We start from the raw sequence: 18,452 nt of genomic DNA on the forward strand, positions 1-18,452 counted from the left end.
CCATAAACACAAGCGAAGTCAAACATTTGCTGTGTGTCCGACAATGGAATTATAACATGAGTAGCACAGTAATTACTGTACCAACAAGCATCAAAACAAAAACCTTCTGGTAACAGCATATTAGAAACAGCCCACTTATGACTATAGAAACGATTCGTTACTGTTATAACACCACTGTAGGACCGCAAAATTGTAAATACGCTCGTGGTGTTTAACTACTCTGTGTCCGAAAATGGAACTATGTGATTGCGCACTGCAGTTTTACCTTGTACACATCTCCGTATGTGCCGCTTCCTATCCTCTGGATCAGCTCGAAATCCTCCTGCGGATTCCGCCGGGACAGGTCGACACTGGAGTTCATCATTTCCACTGCCGATTACGGCGCCGATCGCGCACGGTTGACGAACCCCAACAATGTACGAAAACAGATATTTAAAGAAAAACATACGGCGTCAGAAAATCCCAGCCTGAATCCAATGTAGCTCCAACATGGCTTCCACTGCGCATTGGGCATGCGCAATGGACATCATGGCGTACCCTCTCCATGGTGTCTGATGGGAAAGACGTGTGTTGTTAAATTTTAATGCATTTGGAAACGGATTTCGTAGTTGAATATGGTAATTAAAATGCAATTAAATTATTACTATGTGTTTACTACTTCACTAGTTGCTTGTATGGATACATATTAAGAAACAGCAGAAAAAATACAAATACAAATTATAATCCAAACCTACACTAATTTCACTATATAATGAAAATAAAGTCAGATTTTGGGATTTACACAGGAAGCTGTAGGGGAAAGGAAATGAATGAAAAACACTAAGCTCTATGGCTGCCTTATTGGGCTCCCTTAATGTAAAACTGGGCTAAGCAGGGCTAAACAGTGGCAGATGGCAACTTTATGATTCAGTGAGGGGGTCTGTGATGCAGGAAAAACAATCCCATCTTTTCCTGTTATCGTTTTAGAGATATTTCATATTTTCCAGTAGTGTCAGCAAATAATGAAACAGTTAAACACACAATTGATTTAAAAAGTAAACTATTTTCTGCCATAAAACTCTTTAAAAAACATAGTCACCATGGAATGGTCCCCCATTAGCAAAACAAAAGCAGGGGACTATGCCAGTGTTATTAAACTGAAAAGTGTTGAAAAGAAATTCACAATTTATCACAGTTTGATTAAAAAGTAATGCAAAAAAGGCAGTGTCTGGCAATTTTATGAAAATTTTGAGATACTGAGCAACTATTGTGAGTTGCTTTTTAAAGATAACCATAATCAATGAATAAGTGAGCTTGGGAATGAGTGCCACGGGCAGGATTTTAGAAATTAGAGGTCAAGCACTGCTGGAGGATTGGAAAATCAAAATTTCTTTACTTGTAAGCTTTCAAAAATAATTTCTCAGCTGCTTCCAAAAACACATTTTAAATACATGAAAATCTCATTTACAATTAAAAAATTGTAAGCAAACCAAAACATGTTACAGAGCAGTTAAAAAACAGTCGTATTTCAACATGGCCACTTTTTTTTTTTTTACATGTTAGCAACAAAGAAAATCAAACCAAGTGCCTTAAAACATAACGTCCCTGAAAACACAACAGTCTGTTTTGACATATTTATGAATAAGTCCATCTATTGCTCCTAAGCTGACTCTGAAAGTAGCTTGATGCTTCAATGAGGACACAGTGAAAGGCAGACTGTGTTGAAGCTTGGTTTCTTGGCTTGGTGAGGATTTGACCCCAGAGTGGATTTGGAAAGTCTGCTTCTTAGAAGGAGATCCGGAAGAAGATGGGCAGTTTTGCATCCCAGTCTGAGGCTTTGTTTCAGGGTTAGATGTTGGTCCAGTATCATATTGTATTAGAAGTTTTTTGAGTATACAGGACAACTGAGGACTCAGGAGGAGCACCAGGATACCACCAGGACGGAGAACTCTAGACACAAACATTTGTTATAATAGTTGCATCTCTATCTTTCCATGCTTATTCCAATAATGGCTGTGACATTTTTATCTATGCATTAATTTAGTTTTTCCTATTAAAAAAAAACAAACTAACTAAAAAACAGAACAATAAGACAGTTTAGGATGTGTACTGATGTGCAAAGTGACTCCCAAGCTAAAAATTCACAGTGCACACATTCAGGGAGAAAACAAGTAATGTTTTCTGTTTCGCCAAACAATTCTAAAAGAAACAACTGAGACCGACAAACATAGGAACAAACCTCTCCATCTCTGTCAGGATGAGTGGCAAATTGGCAGCCATGTCTATTCTGGAGCCAAACTTCCTGCCAAATGGCAGGTCACAGATCACAGCGTCTACAGTGGCACTGGGCACAGGCAGTACTGCACACACAGAGGAGGACAAACAAGCCCAGAGGTAATTTAATATACGACAACAGGCTTCACACTAACCTCCCACTCACTGAGTCCTATCCAAAAAATGCAGCCATGCATCCACAGTGAAAATGAACGGTTTAAATTCATGAGCTAAGATTCAGTATTTAACTTCTCAAAGACATTAATTTGTAATATTGTTAAAAAATGAATTTATAACTATTTAATTTATAATTAAATCCCCTTTAAAAATGTGAACATTTGAGCTACTTTATGGTGGTCAGTCTTATGGAGATATAATTCCTCTATTAAAAAAAGAAATGTACTCTAAGATACCATAAAGACTAACCTCATATAAGTAATGTTACTGTGAAAAAATAAAAACAGTCAGGTTTGATAAGACTGAACATGTCATATGTGACATTCAAAGAAATGTGCACATAATAATTTTTTTTATGTTTATCTATATTTTCACATGTCTGGCTAATTTTCCACATGACTAGATTCATTCATGCACACAGGGCCATCTGTCGTCCGCCTTAAAATCCACTTATATTGCACTGGATTTACAACTGGTGCGATTTAAAAAGTTAACATCTGTCTGTCTTTTTAAATGAGAACATTAGTTTAATACAATTAAGTAAGACATGTATTACTAATGTAATATTTAGCTTATTTTACTGCTCTTTTTTTGTGCAGGTGACCTACCCAGAGACGACGCTTTCAGCAGGTTTATTCTGTTTTCCAACTCAGCAAATGCTATGTTCTCACTGGCCTTCTGCAGCTGTGCTTCATCAATATCCACACCCAGGAAACAGGCATCCTGAAGATCCCAGAAGCAGGGATTTTTAAACCTCATAAACAAACTTCTCTAAACATTTCTACACTTTAAAGATCAACAGTACATGATTTCTTTTCTGACCTGATGTTCTTGTGCAGCTTCTATTAAGATGGTCCCCACCCCACACATTGGGTCAACCACACGGAAGCCTGGCTAGAAAACAGAACACAGCATACAGCGCATACAGCTGGTTAACCACAAAAAGTATGACTGTGACTGGTTCACCACACTGAATGCCAAATGACAGACAACTAACATCATACTAAAACCTTTTGCATAGAGGGCTCTTTAAGAGGATCAGATGGGGGGTAGGCTAGCCAAAGTACTTTCACTTTGTAAAAACACATGCTACAGTAAAAGTTGCTACTTTAGCAAATGTAATTAAGTAAATATCAAAAATCTTCCCAGCTCCAAATGGGCAAAACAAACTAAACTATCCATCCGTTTTCTACTTGAGCTGGGTCACGGGGCAGCAGCTTAAGCAGAGAAGTCTTGACCTCTTTCTCCCCAGCCACCTCCTCCAGCTCATTTGGGGGAATACTGAGGCATTCCCAGGCCAGCTAAGAGATGTAATCTCTCCAGTATGTCCTAGGTCTACCCCGGGGCCTCCTCCTGGTAGAACATGCCTGGAATACCTTGCCCAGGAGGTATCCTAGTCAAATTCCGAGCAGCTGTACCTCCCAAATGGTGGAAGTCCTCATCCTATCTCTAAGGGAGAGCTCAGCCACACTCATTTCCACCACTTGTATCTGCATTCTCATTCGTTCATTGGCTACCCAGAGCTTATGGCCATAGGTGAGGTGTAGATCAACAGGGTAAACTAAAAGCTTCATTTTTACACTCAGTGTTTACAATACACAATAGACAGGTACAGAACCTACATTACTGCAGATGTAGCTCCACTGCATCTGTCTATCTCCTGCGCCCCTATGCAAACTCCTCTACCTAGGCCAGAAACCCGTCCCTGAGCTGGAGTGGGAACGCCACCCATTTACGGTAAAAACCACAAACAAAACTAGAGGCAAATCATTTTGCTACACAAACATAAATGGAAGAGCTCTGCTTGCATGATGTGATGATGCCTTCTTATCTGTGCACATAATAATATAACTCTGTCATGGTTTCAGAATTCATCAGTATACAAACCATAACCTGCAACAGGCACAGAACAGCTGTGTGTGTCAGTACAGTAGTATATACACCTGTATATGAGCCAGTGAGGCCATGGCCCAGGCTGTTGTAGACCTTAGTCCTGTGATTTTTATATAGCTCCGGTTGGCAAGAGGCAACCTGAAGGAAAGAAGACTCAACTTATTACTTCTTATCAAATTAATTACAGATATAATATAAAAGAGACCGGTCTATCTTAAGTCATTTGATTAAACATTTGTGGGTCTTAATGGCAAAAGCAGTAAGCTAAACTTGTAACAGATAAAGCATATTTAGAAGCATTGACAATAAAAGAACTGCATAATGTATAAGAGGTCTGTTGCTGTATTAAGACTTAGATGTATATTACTGTGTTAAATGTAAAACATCATTGTCAATAACCTGGTCAGTGGGATCCCGAGCAGGCAGTAGTCATCACTCAAATGGACATTTATCTACAGAAAAAAAAAAACAATAGATAATATTACAGTGCTGAAGTGCCAGAAAAGACAGGCAAGACTCTTTGCAAAGCAATTAACTACAGACGGACTATTTATATTGCAAACATTTCTATTGTAAGACAAAACTTAACTGAACTTATAATCAGTGCAATCCAACAGATTGTTTTTCAAACAAATCTGATTACCTCCAACTGTGGATTCTTCAGGTCAGCCTTCCAGCCCAGCAGTCTGCTCAGACCTGCTCCAATCACTCTGCTCACCTCCTGTTTCACACAAAAGTAGAACATTTTTTTGAACAAATCCACTGAATATGAATGTCTGTTTCTATGTGGATCCCAGGGATTGCACTTAGTAATATAGGGAGATTAAAAATATATGTCCTTTTAAACAATTATTGCCAGCAACACCCTCTGTACCTCTGTATTGAGATAACCTATCCTTATGTAAGTTGTGGTGAGTGTTGTGGTAGCATTAACCTGTCGTGTTTTTCAGTGGTGGGAGAAACCTGCTCAAAGCACTGTGAGGACTTTGAGACTTTACACTGAAGACTCATACCTACTTTAAACCCAGGCGCAGTTAATGCTAACCACTGAGCTACCATGCTGCCCCTGTACTTCTTTTCTGTTAAACACCTGTAAAAAGAAGCAGAGACACGGACTTTAACATTTCCTACCTGTGCGCCCAAGCATCGCGACAGAGATCCAGAACATTTGCAGCTGATCCTAAAGGAGACCGGGATACAGGAAAGCAGCTCTGGTTTATCCTCACAGGTTGTCAGCAGCGTCTTATTTTTTTCTCCAGTGGTCTTCACTTCATATGGAGATAAACATGAGGAGACATATTATATAAAGACTTTAACCTTAGAAGTCACTGATGTATAAGCCGTCATAAAAATAAAATGTTGCCATTGCATTACCATTTTCCTGACTTTCTTCAGAGAAATCCTTTGCTATGTCATCCATCTTCCTGCTGCTACTTGCTCCACGGTGCTCCAGCCTGGATGCTGTGTGGTCACAAACTGGTCCTCCCCCATTGACGTCTGCTCCATGTGTACAGTCGATAAACTCCACTAACATCCCCTCTGCTTCTTCCTCTCTCGTCCTTTCTTCCTCACATGCCTTCCCCTTTTCTACAGTCTTCTCAATACCTGTGTCCCAAGCTGCCACTTTCCTCTCCTTCTCCTCCTCATCATCCCTCTTTCTCTTCTGTGCCATTGTGGATACTCCATTTTGTCCACCACTTCTCTGTTTGTCAATCTCCTCCTTCCTCTCCCCTCCTGTACTTGTTCTAAACTCTACAAGGCTCTTCTCCCCCTCTCTGCTCTGTTCGTCACTCCCTCTCATCTCATCCTCCCTCTTCCTTGTCACTCCCAGGGCAGGGCTTGATGTTTTGACGGTGTTTTTGCTGCCTGTCAGCTCCCCCTGCAGTCGACTCCATGTCATTACAGCACTGGTCCACTGATTCTTGTCACCCAACAGTCTGGACTGTAGCGCAGAGGCTGCCTTTGCTATAAATATTACAAAAAACGCGATACAGAAGTCAGTTCAGAAGTGGTATGTAAACACTGAATGGTATTGCTTATGTTTTCGTATTAACTGTATTTATAGGTTCTTGGAGTTAGGTTGAGGCTACTACCTGTGCTGGTGTGGGCAGACAGACTCACCGGCGAGTCTTGTTTCAACAGAAGAAAGAGTCTCTCTGCACCCTTCAGGTTACTAACTCTGCTGATCTTTGCAGAAGAGCTGAATAACACTTTACCTGGAATTTGACACACCTAAATGCAAAAATCCACATTCAGATTTAAGAGCTCTTTTACATCTTTCATCAAAAAGTTAATTTTTAACCCTGTTTTATAGTAGATTAACCTTCAGAGAAAGGTCACTTTGGCTTGGTCGTAGTGATCAAACACTGATAACCACTCATGTCAATGGCCAACAGTTTCTCTATACACTGAGACAACAGCTGGCTCAGATCATGTTAACAGTTGTGATCAGAAGTTTGCATACACTCATCATGGGCAGCAATTTGGGGCTGTTGATGATTTCTTTGAACTGTTCTTGTTCCATAGTGGAATGATTGTACAGCATACATCTTTAACGACTTTAAAAAAATAATAATTGGTGCACAGGATTAAATTTATTTTGTATTTTCTCTAACCCAAGCAGGTTCAAAAACGTACATACAGGCTCAAATAAATATATATACACCCCTCTAATATTTGATTAAATGTCCCTTAGCACTTTTGGTAGCCAACAAGCTTCTGGCATAATTTTAACTGGATATCTGCCCAGTCCTCTTTTCAGAATTAGTAGAGGTTATTTAAAGTGGTTGGTTTCCTGGCATAGACCTGACTTTAAAGAAGAGCCCACAAATTTCCATTAGGGTTGAGGTTAGGGCTTTGGGATGGCCATTCTAGAGGCTTAATGTTATCATTCTTTATCCATTCCAAAACCAGCTTTGATGTGTGTTTGGGATCACTGTCTGGTTGGAACAGCCAACCTTCAAACATCTGTCTGTCGCCAACACTTATTGAATGAGTGTATGTACATATTTGAGGCTGTACGCATGCTTTAACCCTGTGCGGATTACATCACATGACAGCGACAATCACAAAATTACGTAAAGCCTGACTAAAATGTTTAAACAATAAAGCTTTGCTGTAAATTTGAATATTTTCTGTAACATAAATGAAAAATATTTTGTAATATTAACATTAGAAGTTAGTTATGTCTTATTTTTCTTGTCTTTCCACACAGAGAGCTTCCGTATCTTTGTCTCCTAAAGGCTTTTAAATGAACATGATGAAGACCCCGAGTTTGTTTTTTTTTGTTTTTTTTTTTGCATGTAGCTGTTGCATGTAGCTAACACTCACGTCTTCAGCCGCTAGCTTCGTCTTCACCTCGTTGATTAAAAAAGCCTCCATACCGTTACCGGCCGTGCAGTAGTAACGAACCACATTCCCACCACTTCCCGGTTCATCCATGTTATAAAATGTGTCAAATCTCAACAAGCGACGCTCTCTACTAGTAACAGTCTGCCGAGTCTTGTTTGACTATGAAAGCCGCCATATTGGCTTGTTTGTTTACACCGGAAACGGAACTATGTCATTAATTGTTGCCAGTCGTTTGCCCACCAGCAGGGGTCTCTGTTGCACAGGGGAAAAAGTCATAGGCGTGTATTACATTTTTAAAATTAGAATACAAATTTAACGCCACAAACTTGAGTTGTCATATACATCTGTGAGTTTATTTGCACAACAGTATGCACATGTGGTCTGTGTATGTACACACATGAAGAATTTGACCTTTGTTCCTTACATTTATGGCATTGTTTCTATGATGACGGATATGCTACTCAGTGTCTTTTGCTCCCTGTTTTTAAATCAGATGTCACTCTCAACATAAATACCAGCTACAGCAGCCCAACAGTCTTAGCTGAGGAAACAAAGATACATTTGCTCATTTTGTGTAAAATATTGTGAAGATGTTAAGTTACATTAGGCAGGCAGCTGCCCACATTACACTGTGACAATCACCAGTTATCTATTTTGAACGCCTCAGTTGGAAAAAATGCAAAATGGTTTGTAAAGTTGGCCAAAGGTCTGTGTGTAAATGGGAGTTAGAGGATTGCTTCATATTTTGCTATGTACAACGTTAGTGTTTCTGAAAATCCCCCCAAAATTCTTTATTAACAAAGTAAATTAAAAATAGACATTATTATATTTTATAGTTTTAAAATTGGATAACAACTGACTTGAACATAATATGAAATAATGTCTTTTTACTATGGGCACAGTGGATCCATTGATAGCTTTACTAATCTGAAAGTTATCTATATTTTTATTTTTGTAGTTTTTCTTTTGTATATAGATAGGCTGATGCATGCATATTCACTGATGTAAAGCAAGGCAGAAGAATGTACTCATAAAATGAACAGAATCATAAGAATATAACACTAAAAGCACTGCAAATGTAAGAAAAATATGCTGAAATCAAATGGTATATTATTTGAAACCTATATGAAACAATGGCACATCCATTTCTTTCCAATTTTTTAAATTTATTTTTTCCTAATTGTCCAAATTAGTCTGTGATTGGCCTTAGTGTCCCACAAATCAAATTTATATACAACTAAATATGACTCGCAAATATGATTAAAATGGATGATTCCTCACTTGATGACAAAACATCCACTTACATATTTGCCAAGTCCTGAATTTGATGCCAGTGAACCCATCAGTGGTTGGTTTTTAAAAAGCCCCAAAATCCCCTATGAGCAAGCACTTGGCGACAGTGGGGAGGAAAAACTCCCTTTTAATAAGGAGGAAACCTCCGACAGAACCAGGCTCAGGAAGGGGTGGCCATCTGTCGCGACCGAGTGGGGTTAAAATGTTCACTGACAACTGAGGTGTATGCAGATATGATTTTTAGGACATGAAGTTGAGGCCAATTAGGTAAAAAAAAAAAAAAAAAAGCCGAAGCAGCCAGTTTTTCATTTTTGGTTTTATCTCTAGCAGGCTCTTAACTTCAGGACTTAACTTCAGTCCGGGGTGCAGCCTGGACTATCTAGAGACAGACCAGACCACACAAACCAAACACTTTTTATTTATTTATTTTTTACAATCTCAGAAGGAGAGAGGCACTGAGGCACCACCTTCCGCCTCCCAGTGCCCTCGCTGTGCCCCCTCCTTCTGACAGGAACTGCCTACAGAGCAGGCATGAATGCTGCCTGAGTGGACATACACAACTCACAAGTTCCTGGCTCTCTCAGCTCCTCTGCAGAGGGTTTCCCTTTAGATGGACTGAAAATGCATAGTCAGTATTTTGAGCCATACACTTACCATACACTTCCATACACTTTGTCCACACACTTTCAATTTTACATTTCTTCCACATGAGTTTGGGCATTCACATTACTTACACGCACCTCTGCCGCAGTACATTACCTGGAGGCGGCTGTGAGCAGGTGCCCACTGAGAGTTGAGAGGAAAACTAATAAAATCCTGCAGCAGAAGTAAGTGGTTCCATTCAATTGTCTCTATTTTTCTTATCTAGGAGATACAGAGGGAGCCTCTTTCCAAATGTTTCGACACTTACTCTAAATCCCTTTCTTATCTGTGTTTCTCTGCGTGCCTTGCGACATTCTGTCTTTTTAATCTTCCTTTTTTTCCTGTGACATTTTAATGAACCCAACATATTTAATCCCTTTACTTTATTGGATGAACAGTACTGTGCCTGCTGACTTGTGCTATAAAACCCTCAAATGTTGGCAAGCTGGTGTAACCTATCACGGTGTGATGCATGCTCACGACAAAGTGTCAAATTATGGTGAGTAAATGTGTTTGCATAACAACAGTGAGGAAGGGAATAACTTTTGATTGATGTAATATTACTTAAGGCGGCAGTGTTTATTCTAGATGAATTAATTAAGTGTGATTTGCCTACAGTTTTTTTCTTGTATGCATATTAAACAAAATTGTATCACATACATAGAAAGATTTGGGAAGTAAATGTTTGCAGTTGCTGTTGCTAAAGCCACTTCATTAAATCATAAAAGCACATCAAAGTGCTTTAGATCTAAACTTTTGTGGACTGCACGATGGAGATTAGAGCACCTTTGCTCAATGACACCTTCACTTAAAGTTCAAGATGGATTTACTGGGTTTAACAAGACACCCTCTCCCCCCTTTTCTTTACTGCACTCCTTCTCTTTAAAGTTTAGCATGTGCCTACTTTAATCAGCCCAAACTAGGAGATGTAGCCATGTAGAAAGGAGACATTAATACTCTTTTCAACAGCCGTCATTTGCAATAATTAGCCTCGCAGCTGCTAAGTGACTATAACAGCTTCACAATATGGATGCAGCCTGCTACACCAGTCAAAGCATGATGTATTACTGTACATTAAACTTGTTTTTATTCTCCTCCACACTCCATAAATGATGGGAGGAAGGAAAGAGTGAGGATGAAGGAGGGAGGCAGATGAAGGAAGAAAAAGGGGCAGAAAATGGCAGATGGAAGGAGGAAGAGGGTGAAACTGTTAAATGGGAGAAAGAAATGGGAAAACGATGCACGCAGGAATCCCATGTGCTTAGATATGCCATACAAAATGAAAGCTTTTTATTACAGCTCTATAATGATATAATGATCTATAGTGATTCTTGAACACAATACATTATAGGAGGAGAATAATAAAAAGTGCAGCTACAATTGCAAATGAGCACAGAATTACAGTGTTAAATTTCCAGAGACAGAAATATGATCAGAGCGTCTCTATGGTGATACATGCTGTCATTTGCTGTGCACTAAACATATTTTATGTTTCATTTAACTTAATAAATAATGAAAGACCAAGCGCCAGCGTTTCCCACTTCACACATATTTTTTGTTCTCTTCTCACAAGGCTTCTTTTTCTTTCAGCTACTCATTTTAGAGGTCACCACAGCGAATCATCTGCTTTCTTGTCCCACCTTATCCCTAGAAATCTTTAATTCTGCCCCCTCTGGGTCAGCCGCCTGTATTTTTCTTAGTACTATGGTAGCAAACCATGCAACATAGCTGGTCACTACCATCATATGGGACCAGAGAGAATTAATCAGCTGACGTGAATCAACAGAAATGGACTCCATATGAAAAATGCAACTTCATCTGCTGGGTAAAGTCTAATGAAACGAAAGTTTGAAAAAACAAAATACAAGTTTTCCAAAAAAGTTAGTGCATAGTGTGCAAATGTCAGCCATTATGTGGATGCTAATGACACAGCATGAAGCACAGTCACACAATGATCAATTATGCATCATAAAAGGCCGTGCTCTAAACCACAAATCCACTCCCACATGAGTGGATTTCTGACACGATGACATAGGAAAAGACATACAGAAGCTTCGCTTAGGCACGTTTTCTAATCTACACCTGTTCTTCAGACACACATAATAATATTAAGAGACTTATAATCACACTCGCACAGACTTAAATGTCACAGATTGAATGATCAGTTTTCTAATTAAAAACTAAATTTGAGTTTCAAGTGGCATTATCTCCTAAAATTACACATTCAGCATGTGATGATTAATATTCAGCGCAATTTCAAGAGAGCTGTCATTTAAAAGGCCAGACTATTCAGGCATGGTTGTGTGTGTGTGTTTAATTAAGGTAGGTGGAGTCCATCTGTCATGCTCCTCCAACTCCTGTCTTTTATAAGCACCACCTTTGCTTTATCTTTTATTTTCTCCTTTTTTTCTCTCTCCACACACTCTTTTTATTCTCTCTGCTTTCTTTCCTTTTAACCTCTCTCCCAGGAGGAAGTCTGATCTTTAAGAGGAGAGTGTAAAAAAGATAGAGACCATGAAAATTTCATTACTTATATGTGTCATATATGTGTGCATTCTTGCCTGCTTTAAGTGCTGATGTGTGTCTGCTTATGATGCAGATAAATAATTACTGCTCTCAGAGGACTGCAAGTGTGCCAAGCATCCGTGAGGGAGAGAGAGTAAGATGGAGACGCACTCTGACAGTGGCAGAGCTCAGCTAGCAAACACTGCAACAAACTGTCAGCTAGAAGAAGAGATGGGGAAGAGCGCAACGATGGACGGCAGACATGTGGATGCTGAAAAATGATTTTGTTTTCTGCATGTGTGGTTTATTGTGCTGTCTGGCAATGTTCTCCATCAGTTCCTGAGGGAATCCTTTTTTTTTTCCAACTGCCGAATGTTCACCACCCATTTACTAATTTGGTCTGTTTTCTGTGTTGTGCTGGGCAGGTACAGTGAGTTCATCAGAGAATTTCTGATAAACACAACTGCCATCTGCAGCTTTAAACGAGGCTGATTGGGGTTTGTGAGACTGAAGCAAAATATAAAAACATATTTAAAACATATTTAATTATCTGTTATACAGATAATATTGCAACACAAAAATGAATGATTAGTGCAACTTTAAAGTATCATACTTGAAAGCTGATATACTTATATAGTCACCAAACACTGGACCAACACTCAACAATGACCTCAACAATAAACATTTGAATTTGTGACATTGTCAGTAAAAAAAGAAAATGTGTGAAGTGCTCTGTGAGCTTTATTTTTATTGCTAATTACACCACATTTTACCACACAAGGACCAGTATCTCCCACTGTGTTTCTTTTTAACTTAAAAAAACCCCACCAAAACCCTTGACCTTTAATTCTTTCCACAATCTACTATTTTTTGACGCTGAATTACAAAGATCAACAGAGGCTGTCAGGCGTGTCCATTTAAAGTCAGCATCCAAAATGGCATATGCTGCTTGTCCAAAATAACACAATGCAACCCAACACACTAACTGTGAGTTGTCTAAATGATCAACATGTAGACACTGACCTGACCTGCAATACCATGTGGGGCATTTAATTTAGCTGTATACACAAAACTCTGACCTGACGGCGCACAAGCCCTTGTCCCACTTAACAAAGAATTTTGCTCACACTACATAAAATCCCAAATCCCCTCGCCCCATATTTCATCAAGTAAAAAAAAAAGAAAAAAAGTCAGCATCACACCACTACCAAGGCCATCGTTCCATTTAGCTAAATAAAAAAAGATGAAAGACCTTGGCCTATTTTTTCAATGTTTAACACTGCCACAAAGAGTAGCTATTACTTTCATTCCCAAAGTCCTCCGGCTTATTTCAGGAGGTCCTTCATATAACTTCACTATGATGCCTGCAATTTAAAATATCATTTAAAAAAGTAATGTAATCTCAGAGGCCTTTTTTCTCCATATACCAAATGCTGACAGGAAACAAAAACCTCGTATTGAGAGCACTCACTGCTACTGAAGATGTACAGAGCTTGCACTTGCAGGTATCTGCCGCCAGGGGGAGCTCTAGGTTTACTGCTGAGCAATATTGTGCAGATGTGTTGTCTTGGTGACAGTCGATTGCAGCATAGAGGAAGTAGAAAGGTCGGCTGCCCAAAACACAAGTCACTGCAGTAACAGAGAGCTCAGATGTGACCGAAACGTTGCTGAATGTTAGTACGAAACATTACGGTGATATTTGGAGGTAATTTGCGAATCCTATGACAGCTCATGAATCAAATAGATCTGTTGTTTGTGTCTTGAATTTTGTAGACTGTACAGCTATTCGCAAGGTGTGGTAAACCCCCTAATTTTAGAATATGTTGTTTTCCTCCTTTCTTTTTTCTTCCACAGATGCTGTCATAAAGTTGGGATATTTTCTGGTTTGTTGATGTAAATACACTAAAACAAAAGAAAGAAAGAGACAAAAACACACCATGGGACAGCTGTTCTCAACTGAAGAAGAAATTTCTCAAGTGAAGGATGCTATTGGTTCTCTCCTCTACGATGCCATGCTGGAAGGTGGTGCGGTACCTGACCTGGGAGTCGTCCACCCGCTCCTTTTAGCCAGTCATGATGACAGCTCTGTCTCCCAGGACCGCCTCCAGGAACAACTGCAGCAGGTTAAATGGCTTTAAAAGAAAGTGCGACAGTAAGCTTTGGAAAGTTGTGATGCTGTTCATAAAAGCAAAAAACTGAGATAGCACGGAGAGAGAGAAAATAAAACAGTGTTGTGTGTTAAGTGTGAAAGTGCTCACTGATCACCTTTAAAGCCACTCAGTCATAAGGCCCAGATGAATATTAGCAAGAGGAGCAGGACGATGCTGTTGCCTTGATACCTGCGATTAAAATGACACTTAAAAGGAGTCCTACTGGGACTGTAAAGAATTTACAAATGAATAAAATAGCCTACACAGACCAATATCACGATGAGAAGGTGCTGTTCACAGCTGTTAATTTTATTGACGCAGATAATATAAAACAGTGTGCTGGATTTCTGTTACCACTCAGCAGGCTATAAAAGTTTATGTTCTTTTCACCCAGTTGCAGAACGACATTGGGAACAAAGCGCCCACCTACCTGAGGGACCTGATTAGTCGATTGTCAACTTTCTCAGATGAGCCACGCTTGGCAGGCTTGGTGGGATTAGTGGTTTCTATGGTTATGGATATGGCATATACGTCAGCAAAACAGTCGGGTGTTAAAGGGAAGTCAGCAGGATCATCGTCATGCCAGGTAAAGCCTTAAAGGAACTAGTGAAGGAGTTATAATAGAAAATAAAAAGCAAAACAATACAAATAATATATGATGATATCCTTTCTCTGTGTATTCCCACTGTGTTGATCAGTATTATTCTTGGAGCAGTTTCTGAACTGAAGTTATACAGGTTTACATGTATCCCATTACTCTGTAAAACAGACCCATGCAACAGTTTTTGCATACTTAAACTGACCTTTCTTGACCAAGAATAAATGCATCATTAAGTCACTGGATGTTTATAGCTATATATTACACAAAATATTGTGACAATTCACCATGTAACTAAATCCAAATGTAGAATAAAGACTGTTAATCTACTGGGAATGTTTAATGTGTTAACCGTTACCTGTTCAGCTGGGTTACTTAGTTTGGTTTATAACAGTACATTTCAGCCAGCTGTGTGCATGCTCCTACAAATACTGTATGTTAAGGGTGATAAGAATAACTGTAAAAAGCTGCAGGATGTCAACCCCAAATGAACTGCTTCTAAAATACTGAGGTATACATCTTTGAATTTCTTCCTGCAGCAGAGAGTCTGGGAGCTTCAGGAGGTGATGGAGGAATACCTGAAGCGCTGTAGGATCAGCTTGAATGATAAAAGCAGGCTGATCCAGGATGCTGTCAGACTTGAGGCCCAGCTCAGCCTCACCCTCACCCAGCTGAAGACGTGTCTGCTAGGGGGAGATTGTGACTCCAGGTGAGAGAATAGAGTAGAGCAGAGGATGATATTATAGAGTAAAAAATACTGGACAAGTTAAATAACTAACTACATAGAACAGACTAAAAGAAAGAAATACTCTACAAAGAACTATCCAGTCAGATGAAGTAGGACTCACAATTAGTGTTTTTTTGGTTCCTTCAGGTCTTTGAGACACTGGGCCAGCGGAGCATCCTTTCACACCCAAATGTTGGTTCACCTGGCTCGCCTTGAGGGCAAGGCTGAGCCCCTGTCTGCAAGGGCAGCACTGCAGCAATACAAAGAAGATCTCACACAGATCCTGCCTGCTTACAGGTAAAACGCTAAATGCTCCAATCAGACAGGGAGGAGAATTTTACTGCTTTAACAACAACAGCTGCTATATATGATGATTTTGTGTCTTTTTTAGATGCTCCAAAACTTCACTTTTATGGCACAGCATAGTTCAGAAATTGCATCTGATGACTGTGTCAACTAAACATCTCGACTAGGCTGAAAGCATTTTCAGAAATTTCTCTTCTTTTCCTCCTTGCTGTGTAACAATCACTTCAACACTTACATATTTGGAATGATGATTAAAAAAGGAAAACAACAACAACATTTACATGACTCATTGACACTGTGGCCAAATAGGTGGGCAAGTTCTGTGTACAGGCATGTGACAAAGTATTTGAGGCATTGTTACACAGCAAACACACCACACTTCAGCGGTAGCAGAACCCTAATAAGCACCCTGACAGTGGATACTAGAGCCGCTGAGTGCCTGCTTATGTGCTATGAGACACCCTCTCTAGCTTGCTCTAAATATGACAGCAGAAACACAAAAACGCTAATCAAGCTGTCAGAAAAATGTAGCTCTAAACTTTCTGCTTACATTTAGACTTTCTGCTTACAGTGGAAAAAAATCTGAAACCACAGAGGCAATGCTTGAAACCCTTACATAAGATAAGTGAAAAGGGGTAAACTACGAAAGCCAAATTGTAACATCCTCGCAATGCTGTGGAAATAAACTGATGTTTGTATAAGTTAATGATTAAGATTTTATAAAGTATATGTTATGAAACAACTTTAGAGCAATGGTGTTAACTCAGAGATAAATGCGTCACTTGATTGACATTTTCTGTCCTTTCTTCTTCCATCCCAATTCTTCCTGCAAACCCGTCACTCTCCACTTTCCTCATTCCAGGCGTTATAAGTCTAAAACAGTGTGCGTTGTAAAATGTCGAGGGAGTCTTCCTGCAGCATCTGACCTCTGCAGTGAGGTGCCAGAGGAAGGCACCATGACTGGACTCACTGTGACCGACAGAGAGACAGGAAAGAGTGTGACCATCCCTCTGTCCACTATAGAGAATGAGACAGGTAGATTTTGTCTAAGTAAGTAGTGAAATTACTTTTGTCAGTCTCAGTGGATTTGCATTAACTGAATTGTCTTAAATTAACAGGGAAAAGAAGGAGAGTCTCTGGGCTTGATACATCCTCTACAACAGTGCCCTCCTCAATTAACCTGGATCTGATCACCTCAGATCAGTACACTCAGGCATACTTGGATCACCTGTTCTCTGCTAAGGGTCCTGTGGCAGAGCTGGAAAACTACCTTAACAAGGCTAGTGAGAGACTGAGAGTGCTAACAACTGAACTGGGATGTAAAAGCAAGGCAGGGGTGGCTAATGGAATCAAAAAAAGTGAAGGAGTGCATCTTAAAGACCAGGCTGAAGGAACAGATGAAGTACAAATAGTGGAAAAGGTGATGATGGAAAGGAGAGGAAGACAGAGAGAGGAAAGTTTGAAACTCAGTATTGTAGAATCACAGCCAGAGCAAAGCCTTAATTCCAGTCAGCACAGTGCTACAAACCCATGAAAGTACAACAGCCATATGACTTTTAGAAGTATACATGCTTCTGTTCCTAAACTTGCCTTTTTGAGTGCTTTAATGCTCTCATGCCAACAAGCAAGACTACATTAAGTGCACTACAAAAACAACTGACCACTGAACACAGCTCAACCTCATCGTCCTGTTTCTGTAGTTGAAGCAGAGGGGCCATCAGCCAAATTTCAGCCAGAAGGATGAAGGAAGGATGGTACCTAGAAGTACACTTGGAAATGTACCAACACAAAGATCTGAATTGAGATCCTTGAGAAGATTTCAGTCCAATAATGCTGATAAATTCTGCGATCATGGCATCATAAAATAACCCATTATGTATTTTTCTTAAGTTATTTTAATTTATTTGGATAGTTAAAAAAATATTGCTTAAGCAAAATGTAAGTTCCACAGACTTGTCTGCAGTGCTGTGAACCACGCAAAGTTCAGCAGCCTTGACTGAATATGAGCTTTGAGTTTTTTTGTTTGTTGTTGAATTGGATTTTCTTTGTGTTGATACCCTCTAATGGGTCACCTTTTGTCTGTGAACAATAATAAATAATTGATTGCAAAAAGTTTTGCTCGATTTCTTTTTGATACTTTTTTTTACACTCATACTTTATTTCATTTGGAATAAGGTACATTCCCAGTAGGACAGTTACACTATACAAAGGAAAAAACACCCCATGATTACTACATTGTCAAAGGTTTAATTTCAGAATTGAATCCACCAAAAGGGCACTAACAGTTATCAATAACAAATTTCTGAGAAAAGTACAGGAAGAATTCTACAAGCAAGTATTTATTTTAGCCGATCTGAAATCCAGATGCGATAGAAAATACCAACAAAGCCAAAAATCAAAAGAAGAAACACACAGGAATGGGAGCAGGGATTTCAAATGATACAAGCGATATCTGGACCAGAACTGAAATACTAACATAAAACTTAAGCTCAGCATAGAACAACTAAAAAATGAAGCAAAAGACAGGATAGCAGAAAAGACATTTAATTCTGGAAAA

The 18,452-nt window shown here is 39.4% G+C and overlaps 3 protein-coding genes across 8 annotated transcripts in view; 1 reads left to right on the forward strand and 2 right to left on the reverse strand.

Moving 5' to 3' along the window:
- LOC134640377 (mitogen-activated protein kinase kinase kinase kinase 3-like) overlaps positions 1-488 on the reverse strand; it is a 45,114-nt gene extending 44,626 nt beyond the window's left edge. For all 6 annotated transcript variants that reach the window (XM_063492131.1, XM_063492134.1, XM_063492129.1 and 3 more), the window contains exon 1: positions 266-488. In XM_063492131.1, the coding sequence (XP_063348201.1) occupies positions 266-364 (99 nt within the window). In that variant the 5' untranslated portion in view covers positions 365-488. The remainder of the gene's footprint in view (positions 1-265) is intronic.
- Positions 489-1,386: 898 nt separating this feature from the next.
- thumpd2 (THUMP domain containing 2) lies at positions 1,387-7,843 on the reverse strand. Its single transcript, XM_063491625.1, has 11 exons — positions 7,654-7,843; positions 6,417-6,555; positions 5,698-6,288; positions 5,455-5,591; positions 4,967-5,044; positions 4,723-4,775; positions 4,374-4,461; positions 3,253-3,324; positions 3,039-3,153; positions 2,219-2,339; positions 1,387-1,929 (listed from the first exon to the last, which is right to left on the reverse strand). Exons 1-11 carry the CDS (start codon positions 7,762-7,764, stop codon positions 1,569-1,571), a joined length of 1,866 nt encoding a protein of 621 aa, XP_063347695.1. The 5' UTR covers positions 7,765-7,843; the 3' UTR covers positions 1,387-1,568.
- Positions 7,844-13,711: 5,868 nt separating this feature from the next.
- Positions 13,712-18,007, forward strand: LOC134640082 (uncharacterized). Its single transcript, XM_063491672.1, has 7 exons — positions 13,712-13,819; positions 13,969-14,237; positions 14,659-14,850; positions 15,402-15,571; positions 15,737-15,886; positions 16,758-16,930; positions 17,014-18,007. The coding sequence occupies exons 2-7, from the start codon at positions 14,052-14,054 to the stop codon at positions 17,427-17,429; spliced, it is 1,287 nt and encodes a 428-aa protein (XP_063347742.1). The 5' UTR covers positions 13,712-13,819; positions 13,969-14,051; the 3' UTR covers positions 17,430-18,007.
- Positions 18,008-18,452: the final 445 nt, after the last annotated feature.

Source organism: Pelmatolapia mariae, linkage group LG13, assembly GCF_036321145.2.
Source record: "Pelmatolapia mariae isolate MD_Pm_ZW linkage group LG13, Pm_UMD_F_2, whole genome shotgun sequence".
Taxonomy (NCBI): Eukaryota; Metazoa; Chordata; class Actinopteri; order Cichliformes; family Cichlidae; genus Pelmatolapia; species Pelmatolapia mariae.

Excerpts from the sequence above, each read along its gene's own strand:
- thumpd2 (XM_063491625.1), bottom strand. The coding sequence starts at position 7,764 with ATGGATGAACCGGGAAGTGGTGGGAATGTGGTTCGTTACTACTGCACG. Across the intron at positions 4,776-4,966 it reads TGAAGAATCCACAGTTGGAG|ATAAATGTCCATTTGAGTGA; the intron begins GTAATCAGATTT and ends TTTTTTCTGTAG. Across the intron at positions 3,154-3,252 it reads AAGCTGCACAAGAACATCAG|GATGCCTGTTTCCTGGGTGT; the intron begins GTCAGAAAAGAA and ends TGGGATCTTCAG.
- LOC134640082 (XM_063491672.1), top strand. The coding sequence starts at position 14,052 with ATGGGACAGCTGTTCTCAACTGAAGAAGAAATTTCTCAAGTGAAGGAT. Across the intron at positions 14,238-14,658 it reads TCCAGGAACAACTGCAGCAG|TTGCAGAACGACATTGGGAA; the intron begins GTTAAATGGCTT and ends CTTTTCACCCAG. Across the intron at positions 14,851-15,401 it reads CAGGATCATCGTCATGCCAG|CAGAGAGTCTGGGAGCTTCA; the intron begins GTAAAGCCTTAA and ends TTCTTCCTGCAG.